This window comes from Danio aesculapii, chromosome 17 (assembly GCF_903798145.1).
Source record: "Danio aesculapii chromosome 17, fDanAes4.1, whole genome shotgun sequence".
In the NCBI taxonomy this organism is placed as follows: domain Eukaryota; kingdom Metazoa; phylum Chordata; class Actinopteri; order Cypriniformes; family Danionidae; genus Danio; species Danio aesculapii.
In genome coordinates this window covers 7768988-7788369 of record NC_079451.1, presented here as the reverse complement: position 1 = coordinate 7788369, position 19382 = coordinate 7768988, and the positions used below count along the sequence as shown (strand labels likewise).

The 19382-nt window shown below is 34.5% G+C and overlaps 1 protein-coding gene across 3 annotated transcripts in view; it reads left to right on the top strand.

Annotated features, from left to right (window-relative positions):
* Nucleotides 1-19382, top strand: part of dglucy (D-glutamate cyclase) — a 41964-nt gene that overhangs the window by 10702 nt on the left and 11880 nt on the right. For all 3 annotated transcript variants that reach the window (XM_056477291.1, XM_056477288.1, XM_056477289.1), the window contains 6 exons: nucleotides 5271-5469; nucleotides 5621-5771; nucleotides 8080-8202; nucleotides 11721-11924; nucleotides 15192-15452; nucleotides 17760-17859. In XM_056477291.1, the coding sequence (XP_056333266.1) occupies nucleotides 5271-5469; nucleotides 5621-5771; nucleotides 8080-8202; nucleotides 11721-11924; nucleotides 15192-15452; nucleotides 17760-17859 (1038 nt within the window). The remainder of the gene's footprint in view (nucleotides 1-5270; nucleotides 5470-5620; nucleotides 5772-8079; nucleotides 8203-11720; nucleotides 11925-15191; nucleotides 15453-17759; nucleotides 17860-19382) is intronic.

The following is a 19382-nucleotide window of genomic DNA, read 5'->3' as shown; positions in this document are numbered from 1 at the left end:
AGTATTAGACGCAAATAAAGAGTAAGGACTGGTGAGAGTGTTATGGAATTTAATAACGCTCGCCAAATAGAAAGAAAAAAAAAAAAACTTCTGCATTTCGCGATGTGTGTGTTTGTGTGTGCGGTCCTTTACTGACAGCTGCGTGTGTAGATCTTGTCCGAAAATATGTCAAAGTCCAACATGACGGTAATAGTTTGATCATGGTGTTTACTTCAATAATGCCACTAATATATGCATACTCCACATGTCTTAATTCCATTTCTGTTTAAGATAATCAAAAATTGCGGTTTAGAGCTTATGTAGGCCAACAGTTTAAAATTCATGTTCAACTGAATAAACTGTTAGTAAACAAGTACATCTTATTGAACATAATTTATTTATCATAGTAGAACAGTTTCTCAAGCAGTTTGTGATGCATTTTGTAAACAGGAGATGAACCCCTGGTCCAATGCACCACCTGGCTTGAGAAACCCATTATCAAAGACTTATTATTTGGGTAGCACACAAATTCTGAATGCCTTCGGCAGAATTCAAATGAGCCATTTTAATCTAAATTAATGTAGATTAATTCCGAGATAAACTAGATCAATCTAGATTTAAAATTTTTTTTATCTATACCCACCTATAGTTTTTATTTTATTTCAATCTATTTGATGTATAAGCTCAATTTCAGAACATTTATCCTTATGAGCACCACAGTCACATTGTAAATCATTAGATATTAATTTTGTGCTCTGACATAACATATCATTTTGCGTTATCTTTTATGACACTACTACTAACTAGCCTTCACTTTTGAGTGTACACTTTCACGCTTTGCTTTTAATCTAGTTATTTATTTTCCTCAACATAGTACTAAATATGCTTAGTCACAGTTGGGTGTAAAAGATTAAACTTATTTTACAGCAGAGTGTATCATCCTGTTATTTAATAGTTACACAAAGAGACTTTCACAGTAAATTCACAGGTTGTTTGAATAGTTGTACGTTCTAAAAAATGTTTTAAACAGACTTTTAATACAACATATGTTTAATGATCTAGTAAGTGAGTTTTTATTTACTACAGTACTGGTCAAATGTACATTTACACAAAAAACACAAGGTATAAATATTATCTGTCAACTTGAGTTTATGATTAACTCTGCTGAGCATGTGCCTGAAACCATGCACTGTAAGTGTCATTCATGTTTATTCATTTCTCATAAGAGATTTGGTGCAGTTTCCTTGTACGTTAAAGGATAAGAGATTGTAATTATAAATATAAATGTTAGAGAAGGAAACTGGAAACAAAGATCTGACTGTATTAATGCAGGTCAAAAAAAGAGTACTGAAAAATCATACTCAAGTTAAAGTACCATTACTTGCCCGAAAATGTATTGTAAGTAGTTAAAGTATTTGTTGTAAATATGACTCAAAGTATGAGTAAAAATAGCCCATTCAAAAGTACTCAAGAGTAGTGAGCATTACACTGGGACAAGTTGATGTGTTTACATGTAATTTGTGCGTGTATGTGTAAACATAACATTCTGTAGTGCATTTAGTTATTGTTTAAGGCCATTTTGGTCATCAAACAGTAAGCATCCGTCGTCATCTCATCAGTGACATGCAGTCTAAACAGTCTCTTAAGGCCTGTAGCCAGGGGAGGTTCGGGTAGTTCGGAAGACCCACCCCTCACTGACAATGTTCCAGAATTTGTCCCATTCATGAGCTCATTTGTCCAAGTTTGACTGCTTTGCCATCATAAATTCTAAAAATAACCCAGCCAAAAAGGCTTTAAGACCAAGCGGAATCCTGGTGTGACTTAAGTTAATCAGTTTTGGCCAATGCAGACAATTATTTTTCAAGAGTCCAAGATCCAGCTGTGCAAAAAAACCTCTGACGTAAGCGAAGTCGTTTTTCGCTACTGTATTGTTTTTAAATGGAGAAAACATTTGACAAGTAACTTTTATTCTATAAATATTGCACCTTATTGTTGAAAGAACTTGACCAATAAAAAAGGTGTGAAGCACCAAAAGCAGCCCATATTAAAATCAATTTGAGGAATATTTTGGCTATTTATTGTTATCCATGAATTTTCATATGTACTTTGTGTACAAGTGAGCCTAAAAAATTGTGAAGCTCTAAATTATTGTTGTTATTATTATTATTATTATTATTATTATTAGTAGTAGTAGTAGTAGTAGTAGTTTTATTATATTATTTTTTTATTATTCAAATGGCCAAATTCTGACTGAGGAAAGTTGAATGTGCTGGCCAGTTTGTTATTTGACTAATAAATTACAATAGGCTACAGTTGTTAAATTAGTTGTTTTTCTAACGATATATTATGCAATAAATTTGTATTTTAAAAATAAATATTTGTCAGATTTCCTTATTCTTAATATTTAGGAAACCTTTTTGGTCATGATGACCATCCGACAAGCTAATTCAGCTAAAAATAGTGCTTAAAAGTCACCTAAATTCAGTATTTAAATCTCATAATTAAATAGAAAATGAGGTGAATAACTGCAAAAAGGTCCAGCACCAAGGTGTGTCCACCCCTTTTACCAGACTGGCTACGGGCCTGCCCTTGGTCATTGCGTGTAAAGAATCTTCTTGGACACTTTTAATGCTTCCAAACAGTTTGCTGCATGTCTTAATGTAGTTCAGTATAATGCGATTTACACTCTATGTGCGATTTTGATTGGACAGGAATCACAGGACTGAATTTCCTTATCCCCATAGACAGGAAATAATAAAATAGTGACTGCAGGTTGAAGGACAGTAGTGGAGTAAAAGATACTGCACTTAATGTACTCAAGGGAAAGTAAAAGTGCACATTTTTAAAAACTACTTAGTAAATTGCAATTTCTGAGAAAAACTACTTAATTACAGTAATTTGAGTGTCTGTAATTTGTTACTTTACACCACTGATGCAAATGAATTAATAGAATTAAAGAAATTGTTCACCCAAAATTAATATTCTGCCATCCACTTGTTCCAAACCTGTTTGAGTTTTTGTTCTTTTTTTAAATGAAAGAGGATACTTTGAAGAATGTTGGAAACATGTAACCGTGGATATCCATAGTAGTAAAAAGCTAAAAGTCAATGGTTACAGTGAAAACCCTGTACTCATGGCTCAAGTACATAAATGTTCAATAGATTTAGATGGAAAACGCAATATTCCAAACAGTTCCCTAAATTTCAGAGATGCAAGAGGAATGGTTTTAAATGTGCTGTAAGTATTTGACTGTTCAAAAGCATTAAAGAAACATATTATGTTTACCCAATTATATTTCAGCACCCTGAGTTGCCTTGGTGGAAAATAGCTTATTTCATTTCAGGCATGAAGGCTATCTCACATGCAGACAAAGCCAAAAATATGACCTTTGGAGGACAGTAGCAGCCTCAGAGTTTTTAAAAAATCCACATAAGGAGTTATTTTAATTAGCAAATAATACAAATATTACAGACGTAAACCATTAGCTGAGGAGCTTAGGTTTAACCATCAGGCAGTCTGTGTGTTAGTCGAGTAGTCGTTGTCGGAGAGGCCGGGTAGAAAAAAATGAACTAAATACTTTTTTGAATTTGGACTGCAATGAAAGCCAATCCTAAAATAGGCATCATTCATTTGTTTAATATGTCAATTCTCACAGCTGATTGGTCTCAGAATAAAACTGCAGATTACTGTAATTTTTCTAAGACTTTTTCCAAGTTAAAAATTCACCTTTTAAGCATGTGCAAAAGGCGTTTTGGGAAGCTGAAGCTTGAGCCATCTTTATTTAATGTCCGAAAAAGTATGTAAACAAATGTAACAACTACTATACAGAATGGATGCACAACATATCGCAAAATTACCGTTATCGCAATAAAAGTATATGCAAAATACATATTTGAGAAAAGTTACTTAATTACATTAATTTTGTGCATTTATCTAAATTTGACCAATCAGATCCCCTCGCCTTACTATCTTTATGCCCACATTCCCAGTAGTTGCTGCTCTGCTATTGGCTATATGGCCCAAAGGTGAACCCAGAGATAAAGATAACAGCTAATCAGAGTCAGAATATCTGCTGTTTTGACTCATTCACTGTGTTTTAAAGACTAAGGGTTAGCACAACCCTAATTTTCACATTTTGTGCCACATTGTTTAAAAAGGAGGTGTGTTAATTGTTGGCACGTTTCGATTTTGAGAAACTGAAATAGACCGCATCATTGACCAAGTAAAAGCTGGTCTAAAGTCATGCGCAGAGCTTGTTAGTTATGTGCCTATGCAGGTCCAAATGCTTAATTACACACAGCATGTACAGCAAGAAGCAAATATCTTCAGATATGAATAAAAGGAAAGGATTAAAATGTTACAAAGATTATCATTTACTACATATAAAAAAAACACTACCTCCAAGCCTTCTTCGTGTCTGGGGGCTTTTTTCAGTTTATTCATGACAATTTGCATTTGTATAATATTATTATTAGCAGTATTATTTATTATATTTATATTTGTTTTAATAAAAACCTTTTTAGATTTGTCCATCTGTCGGGTTTTGGAGACGTATGCATCATCATATGGGGCATAAGAATAGGACGTGTGTTTGGATATAACTCAGTTTTTTGACCACACTTATTATTGTTCATTTATTCTTTTGATGGAAATTAGAACTGAATTTAGAAATAGTTTTGAAACAAAAATTAAATTAATTAAATACATAAATTAAATTAAATATGTAGGCTAATGGATGTTAGCTGCAGATGATACTGCAGATTGTCTGTTTAACTGTTTTCTCGATTGTGAAGCGTTCAGTTTTTCCACTTACAAAATCTGCCATGTAAATCGCAAATGTGCCATGGCGCAATGCAAATGACTCTTAAAGGGAATGAGACATGAGACTCTGATTGGTTTAATGCATGTTATGCTCAAAACACACCCATAACTCATAAAGAGAATTAGCTCAACCCTGTTAGACCATGTGTCAGGCCGCAAAGTGTATTTTTCCGTCAGACCCTTAATGCTGTTGTGCTGTGCGCTTTAGACTTTGCGCCTAGATTGTTAAAATAGAGCCCTAAATGTTTTCACCTTAAAGCTGCTTTTTAGTCTAAAAATAACATAAACATAATACATAGCATAATATAAAAATAACAATGTTTAAGAAATATGCTAATACAGCAATATCGCATATTTTTCCAGTATCGTGCAGCTCTACTATACAGCATGTGATTTTAGATACATCACTAAAATATGTACAGCTGAACCCTTGCCCTGAAACTTTCGTTATTGTCCTGTCTTTGACTCAGGGAGGACTGTCCAGAGTACTGTGTGTTTGAGAATGGCAGGCTGATAAAGAAGGTTTCTAGTTTGTCCTCCTTCACCCCTGAACTGGAGCACATGGTCACGTTCTACCTCGGCTGTAGTTTTGGCTTTGAATCAGCCTTGACAGCCGCTGGGGTTCCGGTGAGAAATGTGGAGCAGGGCAGAAACGTCAGCATGTACAAGGTCAGTCCACGCCGCAGGCCTGGATTAGATCCACATGCAGTGTGAGCCTACAGCAAAATACTTGATGTTACTTGCATCAGATTTTTTTCTTCTTTAAAATCTTAATAAAATAACTATAAGAAAGTGTTATTTATTTTTTTTATTTTTGCAGACCTCAGTGCCTTGTAATAAAGCAGGTCAGTTTTATTGTCCGATGGTGGTGACCATGAGACCAGTACCAGAAGACAAGCTGGATGCTACTGCTCAATGCACACATGCCATTCCACTGGCGCATGGAGGACCTGTTCATATTGGAGATCCTAGTATGTACTTTTTTCAAAATAAAGTTTCTCTCAAATCTTGCACTACCTGACAAAAGTCTTGCTGTCAACTCCAGTTGTAAGAGCAACTAATAATAACCTGATGTCTAGTTGATCATTTGCCTTTCATATAAGCCACCTCTGATACCAAATGATCTACTGAAAGTCAAGTTATTATTTATTGCTCCTAAAACTTGGATAGGCGACAAGACTTTTGTCAGGTAGTGTATATGATGGAACTTTATCTTGTTGTATAAAGTTATCTTACTTTAATGCAATTTAACTAATTTATCAATTAAACTAATCACATTGTCCTAAGTTCTGACCCTTTGCTCAGTTTTTAGTAGAAGCACCCTTTGATCTAATACAGCCATGAGTCTTCTTGGGAAATATGCCACAAGTTTTTCACACATAGATATGGGAATCCTCTGCCATTCCTCCTTGCAGATCCTTTCCAGTTCTGTTAGGTTGGATAGTAAACATTGGTGGACAGCCATTTGTAAGTCTCTCCAGAGACACTCAATTGGGTTTAAGTCGGGGCTCTGGATGGGCCATTCAAGAACAGTCATGGAGTCTTTGTGAAGCCACTCCTTCGTTATTTTAGCTGTGTGCTTAAGATCATTTTCTTGTTGAAAGGTAAACCTTCGGCGCAGTCTGAGGTCCTGAGCACTCTGGAGGAGGTTTTTGTCCAGGATATCCCTGTACTTGGCCACATTCATCTTTCCCATGATTGCAATCAGTCATCCTGTCCCTGCAGCTGAAAAAAAAACCCACAGCATGATGCTGCCACCACCATGCTTCACTGTTGAGGCTGTTTTGGAAAGGTGATGAGCAGTGCCTGGTTTTCTCCACACATTACTGCTTAGAATTAAGGCCAAAAAGTTCTATCTTGGTCTCATCAGATCAGAGAATCTTATTTCTCACCATCTTGCAGTCCTTCAGACAGGCTTTCATGTGTCTTGCACTAAGGAGAGGCTTCCGTTGGGCCATAAAGCCCCAATTGGTGGAGGGGAGCAGTGATGGTTGACTTTCTACAACTTTTTCCCATCTCCCGACTGCATCTCTGGAGCTCAGCCACCGTGATCTTTGGGTTCTTCTGTACCTTTCTCACCAAGGCTCTTCTCCTCCCATAGCTTAGTTTGGCTGGACCGCCAGCTCTAGAAAGGGTTCTGGTCATCCCAAATGTCTTCCATTTAAGGATTAAGGAGGCCACTATGCTCTTACCTTAAGAGCAGCAGAATATTTTTTGTAACCTTGGCCAGATCTGTGCCTTGCCACAATTCTGTCTCTGAGATCTTCAGGCAGTTCCTTTGACCTCGTGATTCTCATTTGCTCTGACATGCATTGTGAGCTGTAAGGTCCTATATAGACAGGTAAATGGCTTTCCTAATCAAGTCCAATCAGTATAATCAAACACAGCTGGACTTAAATGAAGGTGTAGAACCATCTCATGAATGATCAGAAGAAATGGATAGCACCTGAGTTAAATATATGAGTGTCACAGCAAAGGGTCTCAATACTTAGGACAATGGTCTCAAACTCAATTCCTGGAGGGCCGCAGCTCTGCATAGTTTAGCTACAACCACCTCCAACTAACACCTGTTTAATAGGCTCTAGTAGAATACCTTGATTAGCTGGATTAGCTGTGTTTGATTAGGGTTGGAGCAAAACTGTTCAGTGCTGAGACCCTCCAGGAATCTAGTTTGAGACCTATGACTTAAGACCATGGGATATTTCAGTTTTTCTTTTTAATTAATCTGCAAACATGTCAACAATTCTGTGTTTTTCTTTCAATATGTGGTGTTGTGTGTACATTTGAGGAAAAAAAAATGAACTTAAATGATTTTAGCAAATGGCTGCAATATAAGTGAAAAGTTTAAGGAGGATCTGAATAGTTTCCATACCTACTGTAAATATGTAACAAAGTCGATGTAGATTTAAACATACCTAAAATAAAAATATATATTTTTTAGATGCAAACCAATAAGTATTCAGGTGTATAAAGATATTTTCACTGTAGAACAAGAGTAAATTGATTAATCTGTTCAGATTTTTTATCTAACAAATGAGGTTCATACATTTGTAAATGTTATTTAAGTGTTCAAATACTTTCTTGCCCAATGTAAATACAAGATAGCTTTATGTAGGATGTGATTTAATGGTGAAGTTTGTTTCTAGGAGTCCATCTGTAAATCTTATCACCATGTATGCTCAAAACATGTCTAAACATACTTTAACTGTTAACATTTTCTGTACTTGGGAGTTGGAAAAAGTGTGTAACATCTCAGAAACCTTTGATTCTCCCTTCCAGAGCTGCTGGGCATTCGTGACTTGTCATGTCCAGACTATGGGGACCCAGTGGACGCTCATCCTGCTGATGTGCCTGTGTTTTGGGCCTGTGGGGTCACTGGTGTTGAGGCTGTACAGAGCTGCAGTAAGCTTTCAAAAAAACTCTGCAATATTATAAAAGAGATTGACTTAAAGGAACACTCAACTTTATTTGGAAACGGTTCATTTTACAAGTTAAACAGTTGAGTTTTATCTTCTTTTTTTAAATCCATTTAGCCACTTTCTGGGCCTGGTGGGAGCGCTTTGAGCTTAATTTAGCATACATGTTAGCTTAGTATAAATCATTGAAGCCATATTTGCCTAGAAAATAGCTTTTCATTCTTTGTCAGTCTTGGTACACGATGTAACTACAGACAAATCAAGCTTAAATAGGAAAATTATTGAAACACTTTTTTTGAGTGAGCTGCTAATGATCTAATCTGATTCAGTGATTTATGCTAAGCTAAGCTAAAAGTGCTCCAGCCAGACCCGGAGATTGCTGAATGGATTCAGAAATGGTAAAATTTCCAATATGAACATTAGAGCTCAAGTGATCCTCTCTTGGCTGTTGCAGTGTTGAAAGATGGAAAAAAATGTATATATTTATATCTCATGAGCAATTGTCATGTTTAATACATGTCTCTTGCCACATACAAGGGCTTACTTAAAGTTGCCATGTATTGAAAAGCTGGACATAGGCATAGCTGAATAATAGGATTTCAGAACATGGAAATGACTTACTGGTGTTAACTAAACATCAATGTTTCCTCGTTCTCATGTAAATCCCCTAAGTGTAAAATCCAGATGAAAAGCAGGCCAATCTGCCTAAATACAACTTGTATTTAGAGTTGCATTTTCTAAGTTTAATGTGTATGAAAACATAAGCAGCAATTAGTGACAACCTCTGCATAAACAGATGAGTTTTATTAATACTTAATTATTTATTGGCGTCCTTTTACTCAAGAAAAATGACCGTAAGAGATAAGTGATATGACACAATACATAAATGTGCATTAAACACTATTCAAAAGATCAACATGCAACTATAGCCTCATTACAAATGTACGTGGCCAATTTCACATTATACATGTTAAACTAACAAAAGATACAGTTATATAGATCGAATGCCTCTTTGTGGTGGCACTTAATAAATTTACAGGGCCATAAAGGGCACCTATGATGAAAATCTTCTTTTGTAAACTGTTTGGACAGAACTGTGTGTGGGTATAGTGTGTATATCCAGTAATATTGGGGTGATATCCAGTCATATCCAATATCCAGTCATATTGAGGTGATATTAAAATAGGATCCAAATCCCTCCCATTTTGAGGCTGACCGCATCGTGACATACTGTAGGAGTGCAGTTTCCCCACCCAATGATTTGATTGACAGCCACGTATTTACATAGTCACCTTAGAATTATAAGGTTCTATCTGACATTTTTGTCAAAATTGAGTTATTCTTATTAAATGACAACTCATTTACATTATGGGATGTTTTTCTAATAAGGTGATTACATTTTAAGACAATTAAACTGTTACACACATACTGTTTGCTATATAGAATGCAAAAACTTTGAAGCTCACTATCTCAAAATCATTCAGAATGCAGATAGAACCTTATAATTCCAAGGTGACGACATGACTTCGTAGTTATGCGTATATTCATATCAACAAAACAGGACGTGCAAAAAGTAACTGGGATTAAAAGATCTGTTCAGCTTTCTGTGATCATCAATCATCATCAAATGTGATCAAGAATGAGTTTTACAAGTTTAAATGTTTTAAAAACAGTGCATGTTTGTAATAAAGACAGTAAAAGCGCTATGTAATTCATCACCACAGCCTCATAGTGTCAGTACAATTATAAAGGAAGACACTTCAATCCTGTTTTGTGGACGTTAAATCAGGTTTGTTTTGTACATTAACATAACAGGTATTCATACAGCAGTGGATATTAATGTGTATCCTGTCACACGAGCGCATTTTAAAACAACATTGTGTGTGACTTATCGCTGCAGAAAGGCTTGAATTACCTCCACAACAAATATAACAAATAACCATTGGTAAAGTTCTTAATGTAGGTAGTGAGATCTGCTTCATTCTTGTCTGTCACTGTGCTGTTTATCTACATGAAGCATACGGCTCTGACACGCACATGGGAATGGTGTGTGAGGAGAACCAACTTTAAAGGCACAGGCAACAAAAACAGCTACAATGCCATAACAGCTCACCTTTTTAAATCTGGGAAATTTATAATAAATAATCTGATGGGTGATTGAGCTGAAACTTTACAAACATATTCTGGAGACACAAAAGACTTATCTTAAATCTTGAAAAAGGGGTAAAATAGGTGCCCTTTAATGTTTCTTAAAGCCTATCTAGTTTTCAAAATAAGAGTCACATTGGAAATATAATAAGCTTTGGTAAACTGACAATAAAGGAGGAAAATTATATTAATATAATAACACTAGGAAACATAGTGGCCAATCAAACATGCATGCATACACATTAATGCTCCGACCACAGTGTTATTCTGATTGGCCAGTTTTTGTCTGGGATTTTACACTCCTGGTAGTTACATGAAAATGAGCAACCAATAGTGTTTGAGACTCGCAATGTCAACTTTATTATTCAGCTATGCCTAGGTAAATCCATATTTTCATTCTATGGCACCATTTTTTTAATCAAACATAATTGTATTAAGTTCATCCTACTAGTACTGTAGATATTATTAATTTTAGCAGTTTTAACAACTTGACGTCACACTAGTTCATACATTTTGAAGTGTACCAGATGTTCTCTGCAGTTCCTCTTCCTACACCAACTATCACGTCATATCAAGTGCTAAGACATACAATTTTGAGTGCTAATTAATGGCACAAAAAAACAGTAAATTTACCAATTTATACCTTAATTGGGTTATTTTTAAACTCTCCTTTTATATGATTTGCATCTGAAAAGGAAACTCATATGTGTAATGCAAGAACAACTGTGTCCATGTCTTTTCATCAAAGAAATGTAGTAAATCCTGATAGTAGTTTTTTAAACATCAGATTGATGTTTTATAATAAGTTGTTAGTTGATCTGGCTCTAAGTTACAGATACATGTACTCTCCCTTCATATTTACAACACATTTACATTCTGAAAATGTAAATGTTTTGTTATTTTTTTTCATTTTGCACGTTTGCTGCTGTTAGTGAAGCAGAAATGATGCACCTCACCTTTAAAATTTAATGTCACTGGGTTTCCAGTACATTTAAGCTTGTTTCTTTAATGTAATTTTTTTTGCAGCATGCACAGATATATATATATATATATATATATATATATATATATATATATATATATATATATATATATATATATATATATATATATATATATATATATATATATATATATATATATATATATATATATATATATATATATATATGTATATATATATATATGTATATATATATATATATGTATATATATATATATATATGTATATATATATATATATATATATATATATATATATATATATATATATATATATATATATATATATATATATATATTTATTCAGTGTGTAGGAGAGCAGCTGTTGACCTTCAGTTGTTTTTAATGTTGCAGAGTCTGCTCTAGCGTTCACACACTCTCCTGGTTGCATGTTCATCACCGATCAAAAAGCAGAAGCCTTTTCTCCCCTCTCTCTGGAGCCAGCACAGCGCCCTTTGACATTCTGCATTTCCCAGGATCCTCAGCATTACAGCATGGCCAGTGAAAGTGCCGTTCAACAGATCCGAGCCATTGAGGAGCTCGCTGTTGAAGACCCAGGTATGAAGCGGCTCAGTTTGAACCCACAAAAAGTACAGTATTTCAATTCAATTCAATTCGCCTTTATTTGTATAGCGCTTTTACAATGTAGATTGTGTCAAAGCAGCTTCACATAAAAGGTCATAGTGAATTGGAACAAGTGTAGTTCAGTATTTGAATGCTTAAAGGCACAATTTGTAAGAATTTTTGATGAAAATATCCAAAAACCACTAGAATAGTGTTATATATTTTGCTGATTCTTGCCTATCTAGCCACTTTAGTAACATGGATCATGTCTCAATGCTAATAGCATAACACACCCTCTGATTCTGATTTGGTTTTATTAAAAACCGGAAACAACAAAGACGATTTAATATGTTGTGTGTTTTAATAGACTGCACAAAGCAGCATTATAACAGAACCCTAAAATGTATTTAGTATGATCCTCTACATGATCCACAGCTTAAACATGATCCAAAGCAGTCGACTGTGGCATGATTATGCCACATCAAGCTCATCTCTCATCAGAAATTGCTTTCTTCAGCATTTTTTCTCTCTCGCTTAGATGGCTTATAGCCTTGCTCTGCTTCATACAACCATAATAGTAATCTTTGAATACTTTAGCTCATCCATGAACATGATTTCTTGAGTCCGATAGGATGCAATGAAGACCACAACTCTCATGATTCTACATTCAGTCACAAAGTCATCAAACTATGCCTTTGTTTGTTGTAAATATGCGCCATCTATTGGCAAAAATTACATGCTGTCCCTGAAGCACAGTTCGTCAGGAGATAAAAGCAATGTAAAGTCAAGATAAATCTATGTGGCTGCGGTGCACTTTTCTGTTCGCTTTTGAAAACACTGTTGGTTGAGTTTAGAGAAAAATTTAGGTCAGTAGTTTACAGGTTTAGGTGATCTGTACAACTAGCATTGCCTTCTCATGTACATGTAAAAGTATGTGCATCTGAAACATACAACAAACAGTACCATAACGGCTTATTCACACCAAATGAGTCTCAGATCACCTGTAAACAAAAAAGCCTCGATGGTTGCCCCACCTCCAAGCTTTTCTGATTGGTCCACTGCTGTTTAGTACGCACAGGGAGTACGTTTACATGGACACCGATACTCTGATTTTAATACAATTAAGACAATACTCTGATTAAAAGCCTACCATGTAAACAGAGATTTATTTTATTAATTTATTATGAATAACGTCATAATCAAGCTAAACAAAATCTAAATAAGTACACCCAAAATTGCATAAAACTCTGGAGGAAATGTTGGATAGCGTGGTAACACAATGACGTTAATCGATATGTCTTCATGTAAAACAGAATCATGAAAGCAACTCATGTGAACACCGTAATCATATTATTGTCTTATTCAATCATTTATTCATTCATTCATTCATTTTCTTTTTGACATAGTGCCTTTATTAATCAGGGCTCGCCACAGCGGAATGAATCTCCAACTTATCTAGCATATGTTTTACGCAGCAGATGCCCTTCCAGCTGCAACCCATCAGTGGGAAACACCCATATACTCTAACATTTACACACATACACTACGGACAATTTAGTCTATGCAATTTGCTTGTACCGCATTTCTTTGGACTGTGGGTGAAGCCAGAGCACCTGGAGGAAATCCACGCGAACACGGGGAGAACATGCAAACTCCACACAGAAATGCCAACTGATACAACCGGGACATAAACCAGCGACCTTCTTGCTTTGAGGCGATCGTGACGCTTGTCTTATTCAGATTAAGGCAAATAAATAGATTACCGATGTCCATGTCAACGTTGTCTGTGGTGAGCTGCACTGTATGTGAAATTTAAAGTTGCTTCAACTTGACACAACTTCTATAAAATCGATGCATTCATGTGCGCGGGGCTTCAAAAATCACGAAACATGAATGTGAAGATCACACACATCTGTCAAGAGTGGGTTTACATTGAAAAACATTAGCAAAGTAGCACATTGGAAAGGAAAAACACATTCTGTGCGAACGGCCTCTAATGCTGTGTTCACACCAGACGCGGATGAAGCATAAAGCGCAAGTGATTTACATATTAAGTCAATACAAAGACATGAATTAAGCAGAAATTCGTGCCGCAATAGCCAATCAGGAGCTTTTTCTTGTAGGGGCGTGATTATGACGTAGCACCTGTTGTTGGTGTCCTGACGGGAAACCCTTATGCCGACACCGGACAACAGTTGATCAAACTGTGCTTGGCTTAGTCTGAAGCACCGCTGAAAGCGTCCATCATCCAGGTTTAGTTTCTGGAGGAGTTTCTGGAGAACTCACAGAGATGGGTGCACCTCTTAAAGGATTTAGTGGACTAAAACACAGCCTTGAACAAATATACGCTGTTTTTCAGCCTTCCTAAAGCACATAAACACCGCTATTCTGTCAGTAAAATCCATGTTAGCCTTTTAGCAATGAAGCTAGAGTCACCGGGCTGATAGAAGCCCTGCCCATGACGCAAATTCACGTGTATTGTGAAGGGAATTTGAAGCACAAATGAAGTGAGTAAACTCAAAATGTTCACGTGTCTATTTACGCGCTAATAGCCCAGTTTATTGGCGCGTTCTGCATCTGGTGTGAACTCATCATAAGAAAGTATTTCAGATTTGCAAAAAATGTAGACATCGCCCTCTAGTGGATGTGTCTTCTGAAACATGCAACGAAATGTAGCCAGAGCAATTTTTTATTTATTTTTTTCCATTTTGCAAAAATTTTGCCTGAGGCATGTATTTCCAATAAGTTTGGGCTGAAAGATTGTGTGCTTAAAGGTCCCATGAAAATTTAAATAAAACATTTTAGATGTTAGTTTCAGCTTGTTAGTTTTAAAGTTATCTATAAATCTAGTGTGCTCCAAAACAGTGACAAAATATGTGTTTAGAAAATTTTAAACTGATATAAGCACCCAAAGCTTGCAGTTTGTCACTTCTGCCTAAATGGATCAACAATATTTTCCACGTCACCTCATACTTCTGTTTGTCATCAAAACTTAACCAATCAAAAGCTCTCTAGCATCAGTGCCCTGCCCCCCCTTTAAAACACTTCTCATTTGCTTTTCATTTGATGTGCATAATCACAACCACGCTCACTGGCAGAACGGTGATAAAACAAAACTCTATTGGGGGAGGAGCTACACTGACACACCCTCTCTTCATATTTCAGTTGAGATTACGTCAAACATTGGATAAAAAAAAAAACATTTCAAAGCACTTCACAAGAGCATAAGCATTGCTAATGGCACAAACGATTTGTGTGCAGGTTCAAGAGGTATCCGGGCCCTGTTCTTGCAGGATGAGCTCCTGAAGGCCTGTCTGTCTCTTTCCCATTCCTCCTCTGTCCTCATCACCACCGGCTTCCCCACACATTACATGCACAGCCCTCCAGAAGAGACGGATGGGCCGCCCGGGGCCCTTGCTATGGCAGCTATGCTTCAAGCGCTCCATAAAGAGGTGGTCATCGTGACGGATCAGCGGGCTTTGGAGATGAATCAGCACATCATGCAGGATGCTGTAAAGAAAGGTGCCACATTTGGCCTCTGTCGTTGCTGATTTAGTGTTTTTGCTAGCTAGATAGGATTTAGTGTCGTGCCAGTTTTGTTTCCTACCAGCTGTGACCACAGCAAATGATGTGTGACAGGGCATTTTGCTGGTTTAGTTTTTATTTTGTTGCATTGCATTGAGTAGCTTCGTCCACTGTGAACTCTCACTGTTCCAAAAACAGTGCTCAGCATTAAATGTGCTGTTATTGAACACAGAATTATTAGCCCCCTTTGAATTTTTTTTTATAATTTCAAAAAATATTTCCCAAATGATGTTTAACAGAGCAAGGAAATTTTCACAGTATGTCTGATAATATTTTTTCTTCTGGAGAAAGTCTTATTTGTTTTATTTCGGCTAGAATAAAAGCAGTTTTGAATTCTTTAAAACCCATTTTAAGGTCAATATTATTAGCCCCTTTAAGCAATATTTTTTTGTGATTGTGAAATTGTTATATACCAGTCAAAAGTTTTGGGTCAGTAGAATTTTTTTATATTTTAAAATAAGTTTCTCCTGCTCACCAAAGCTGCATTTTATTTAAAAAATACAGGACAAATTGTGAAATGTTATTGCACTATATAACTGTTCAAAATTAGTTTATAATCGAATTTAATAATTTATTCCAGTGATTTTAATGATGAATTTTCAGCATCATTACTCCAGTCTTCAGAGTCACACGATCCTTCAGAAATCACTCTAATACTATTTATTATTATTATCATTATTATTATTAATAATAGTAACAAAAGCAATAATAACTGGAGTGATAATTTCATTTGAAACTACATACAATAAGAATGCAGTTATTTAATGTTTTATTAAATTTTTAATAAATTAAATTGTTTTATAATTATTAAAATGCCTTTTCTTAAAAATAATACATAAAAAAACTGACCCCAAACCTTTGACCAGTTACCCTAACCTGCCTAGTTAACCTAATTAACCTAGTTAGGTCTTTAAATGTCACTTTAAGCTGTATAGAAGTGTCTTGAAAAATATCTAGCCAAATATTATTTACTGTCATCATGGCAAAGATAAAATAAATCAATTATTAGAGATGAGTTATTAAAACTATTATGATTAGAAATGTGTTGAAAAAAATCTTCTCTCCGTTAAACAGAAATTGGGGAAACAATAAACAGAGGGCCTGATAATTCAGGGGGGCTAATAACAACACCTTATTAATACATTTCTAAATGAAAAAAATCTTTTTTTTTCATTAAAATTAGGTAAGCTGTCATGTTTTTTGTATGATGTGTAATTAGTTAGCAAACATTATCGGAACATGAGGAATCACTTTCAAAAACTTTAAACAGAAAATATACTGTCACGGTATGGTGCCATTTTTGAGCTGTCCTGCTAATGCAGATCAAATGATTCAAAATGCACATATAAACACTACTATTCAAGACTTTAATAATTTTATTTAGCAAGGATACATTCAGCTAAGCAAAAATTACCTTTAAATACATTTACAACATAAAAGAAGAGTTCTATTTCAAATAAATGTGATTCATTTAATTGAAAGTCCAGAACAATATTATGCAGCAACATTGATAATGAGAAACGTTTCTTGAGAGGCTAATCATCCAATTAGATGGATTTCTTAAGGATCATGTGACAAAGACTAAGACCAATGATCCTTTAATGCATTCATTTTATTATAGCAGTAACTCACAGTATTTCTCTTTTTGCTGTATTTCTGTAATACAGTATACAGTATATATATATATATAATGTTTACATGTAATTTAGGACAATTTGTATTGAAAAATAAAAAAATTAGCTTGAAGCTTATAGAGCCTGAATAGTAGGCCCTCATGGAATCTGTGCACATAGAATTTCGCATATTTTTAGCACATGATTAATTCGGTTTGTTGACTTGAGTAAATGTGTGTAAATCTGTATTTATTCAGTTTTTAAATTTATTACAGTAATATTATTGACTAATATGAAAATGTTTATCTGATTTATGCGCAATGCAGTTTGTAAAGTATTTTTTTTGTCTTTAGTAGATATATTATATGAGAGACCTGCTTTGTTTACCAAACAAAGTAAATCTAATTGGATTTGCATTTTAAACATTAAATAAAAGTTAAAAAGATATTATTTTTTATTTCGCATAATAAGGTTTTAGTTACAATACTCTCAAAATAATTCCGCAGATTTTTACCAAAATTCTCAGCAGAAATAGCAACAAACGTCCACAGATTCCGTCTGGCCCTACTAATTAGTTAGAGTAATGTACCATGATTTCTAAGTGTGTGTGTTTGTGTTTGCTCACTAACAGGTGTGATAAAGAGTGCAGTGCCGGTTATAAGTTTCCAGAGTAATGGGCCTGACTCAGCACTTCACTTCCTGTGCGGTGATGGAGATCCTACTAAACCCAGGTGGAATGCTACTTCAACCTCACATTATACCTACTGCTTTTTCTTCCTCATCAATAAGATCAAGTGTGTTGAACCCCTGTATGTTCATGACTATATATTTTAATAATATAATATGTTAAACAAAGGAAACAATCAATATTTTAAACGGTAGTGCAGTAGATTTATTATCACATCCATATTTAATAATTAATTCCTAAAAACATTGTCATGTAACAGATTTTTGTATACAGTTTGGTGTTGTTTTTGTCTTGTACAACTGTTCCATTCGGCCTCAACTGTGATTAATATTTCATGGTCATCCATTTATGTAATTATCTGGCAATTTGCCATATAATAAGAGGATAAAATACAGCGAGTCAATCATTATCATAAAATAACCCGCTTTAGTGTGGTTCTAGGTCCCATGTTGGGGTTTATTTTGAGTTAATGACTGCATCATCCCATAATTACTGCATTATTAAAGGAATATTACAGATTCAATACCTCTTGCATGCAGTCAACAGCATTTGCAGCATATGGTTGAGTACCGCAAAAAATCTTTTTGTCCTACCTTCAAAACAACAGTTGAGGTTGTGTTGAGGCTCTTATGATGAAAATTTATAGATCTGTTTTTTTTTTTTTGTTTTTTTTTTGGAGGGATTAAATGAAGAGTTCAGATGCAAAAACCTGTAAGTGCCGCCTGAAATTTCCATCGAAACTGAACCTTTTTCTCAGCCTCCTTTGTTTATGTTAAGATATTTTATTTTAAAGACCAGGAAAAGGACTTATTCTTTGCCATTAAAGTGATCTTACTGAATATACACACAGGAGACTAATAAAAATTCTCATTTTAGAGGAAAATTTCAGACGCCATTTAGAAGTTTTTGCATCTAAACTCTTCAAATGCAGAAATGTGAATGCTAATGATTTTGTAAATTACATTGTTAAATTTTTAACTTTGGCTTGAAACATAATAATAGTGAAATGAATTGCTAATAGTAATAATAATAATAATAATAATAATAATAATAATAATTCATTTATTCATTCATTCATTCATTCAATAATTCATTCATTCATTCTCTTTTCGGCTTAGTCCCTTAATAATAATAATAATAATAATAATTCATTTATTCATTCATTCATTCATTCAATAATTCATTCATTCATTCTCTTTTCGGCTTAGTCCCTTAATAATAATAATAATAATAATAATAATTCATTTATTCATTCATTCATTCAATAATTCATTCATTCATTCTCTTTTCGGCTTAGTCCCTTAATAATAATAATAATAATAATAATAATAATAATAATAATAATAATAATAATAATAATTCATTTATTCATTCATTCAATAATTCATTCTCTTTTCGGCTTAGTCCCTTAATAATAATAATAATAATAATAATAATAATAATAATAATAATAATAATAATAGAAAAGTTATTTTTGTACAGTAAATACAAAATGTCTTTGAAGATGTCTGTAAAGTTGTGTAAAGTACTTTACAGACTTGGTAAACACTCTTTACCTTTCTTTTT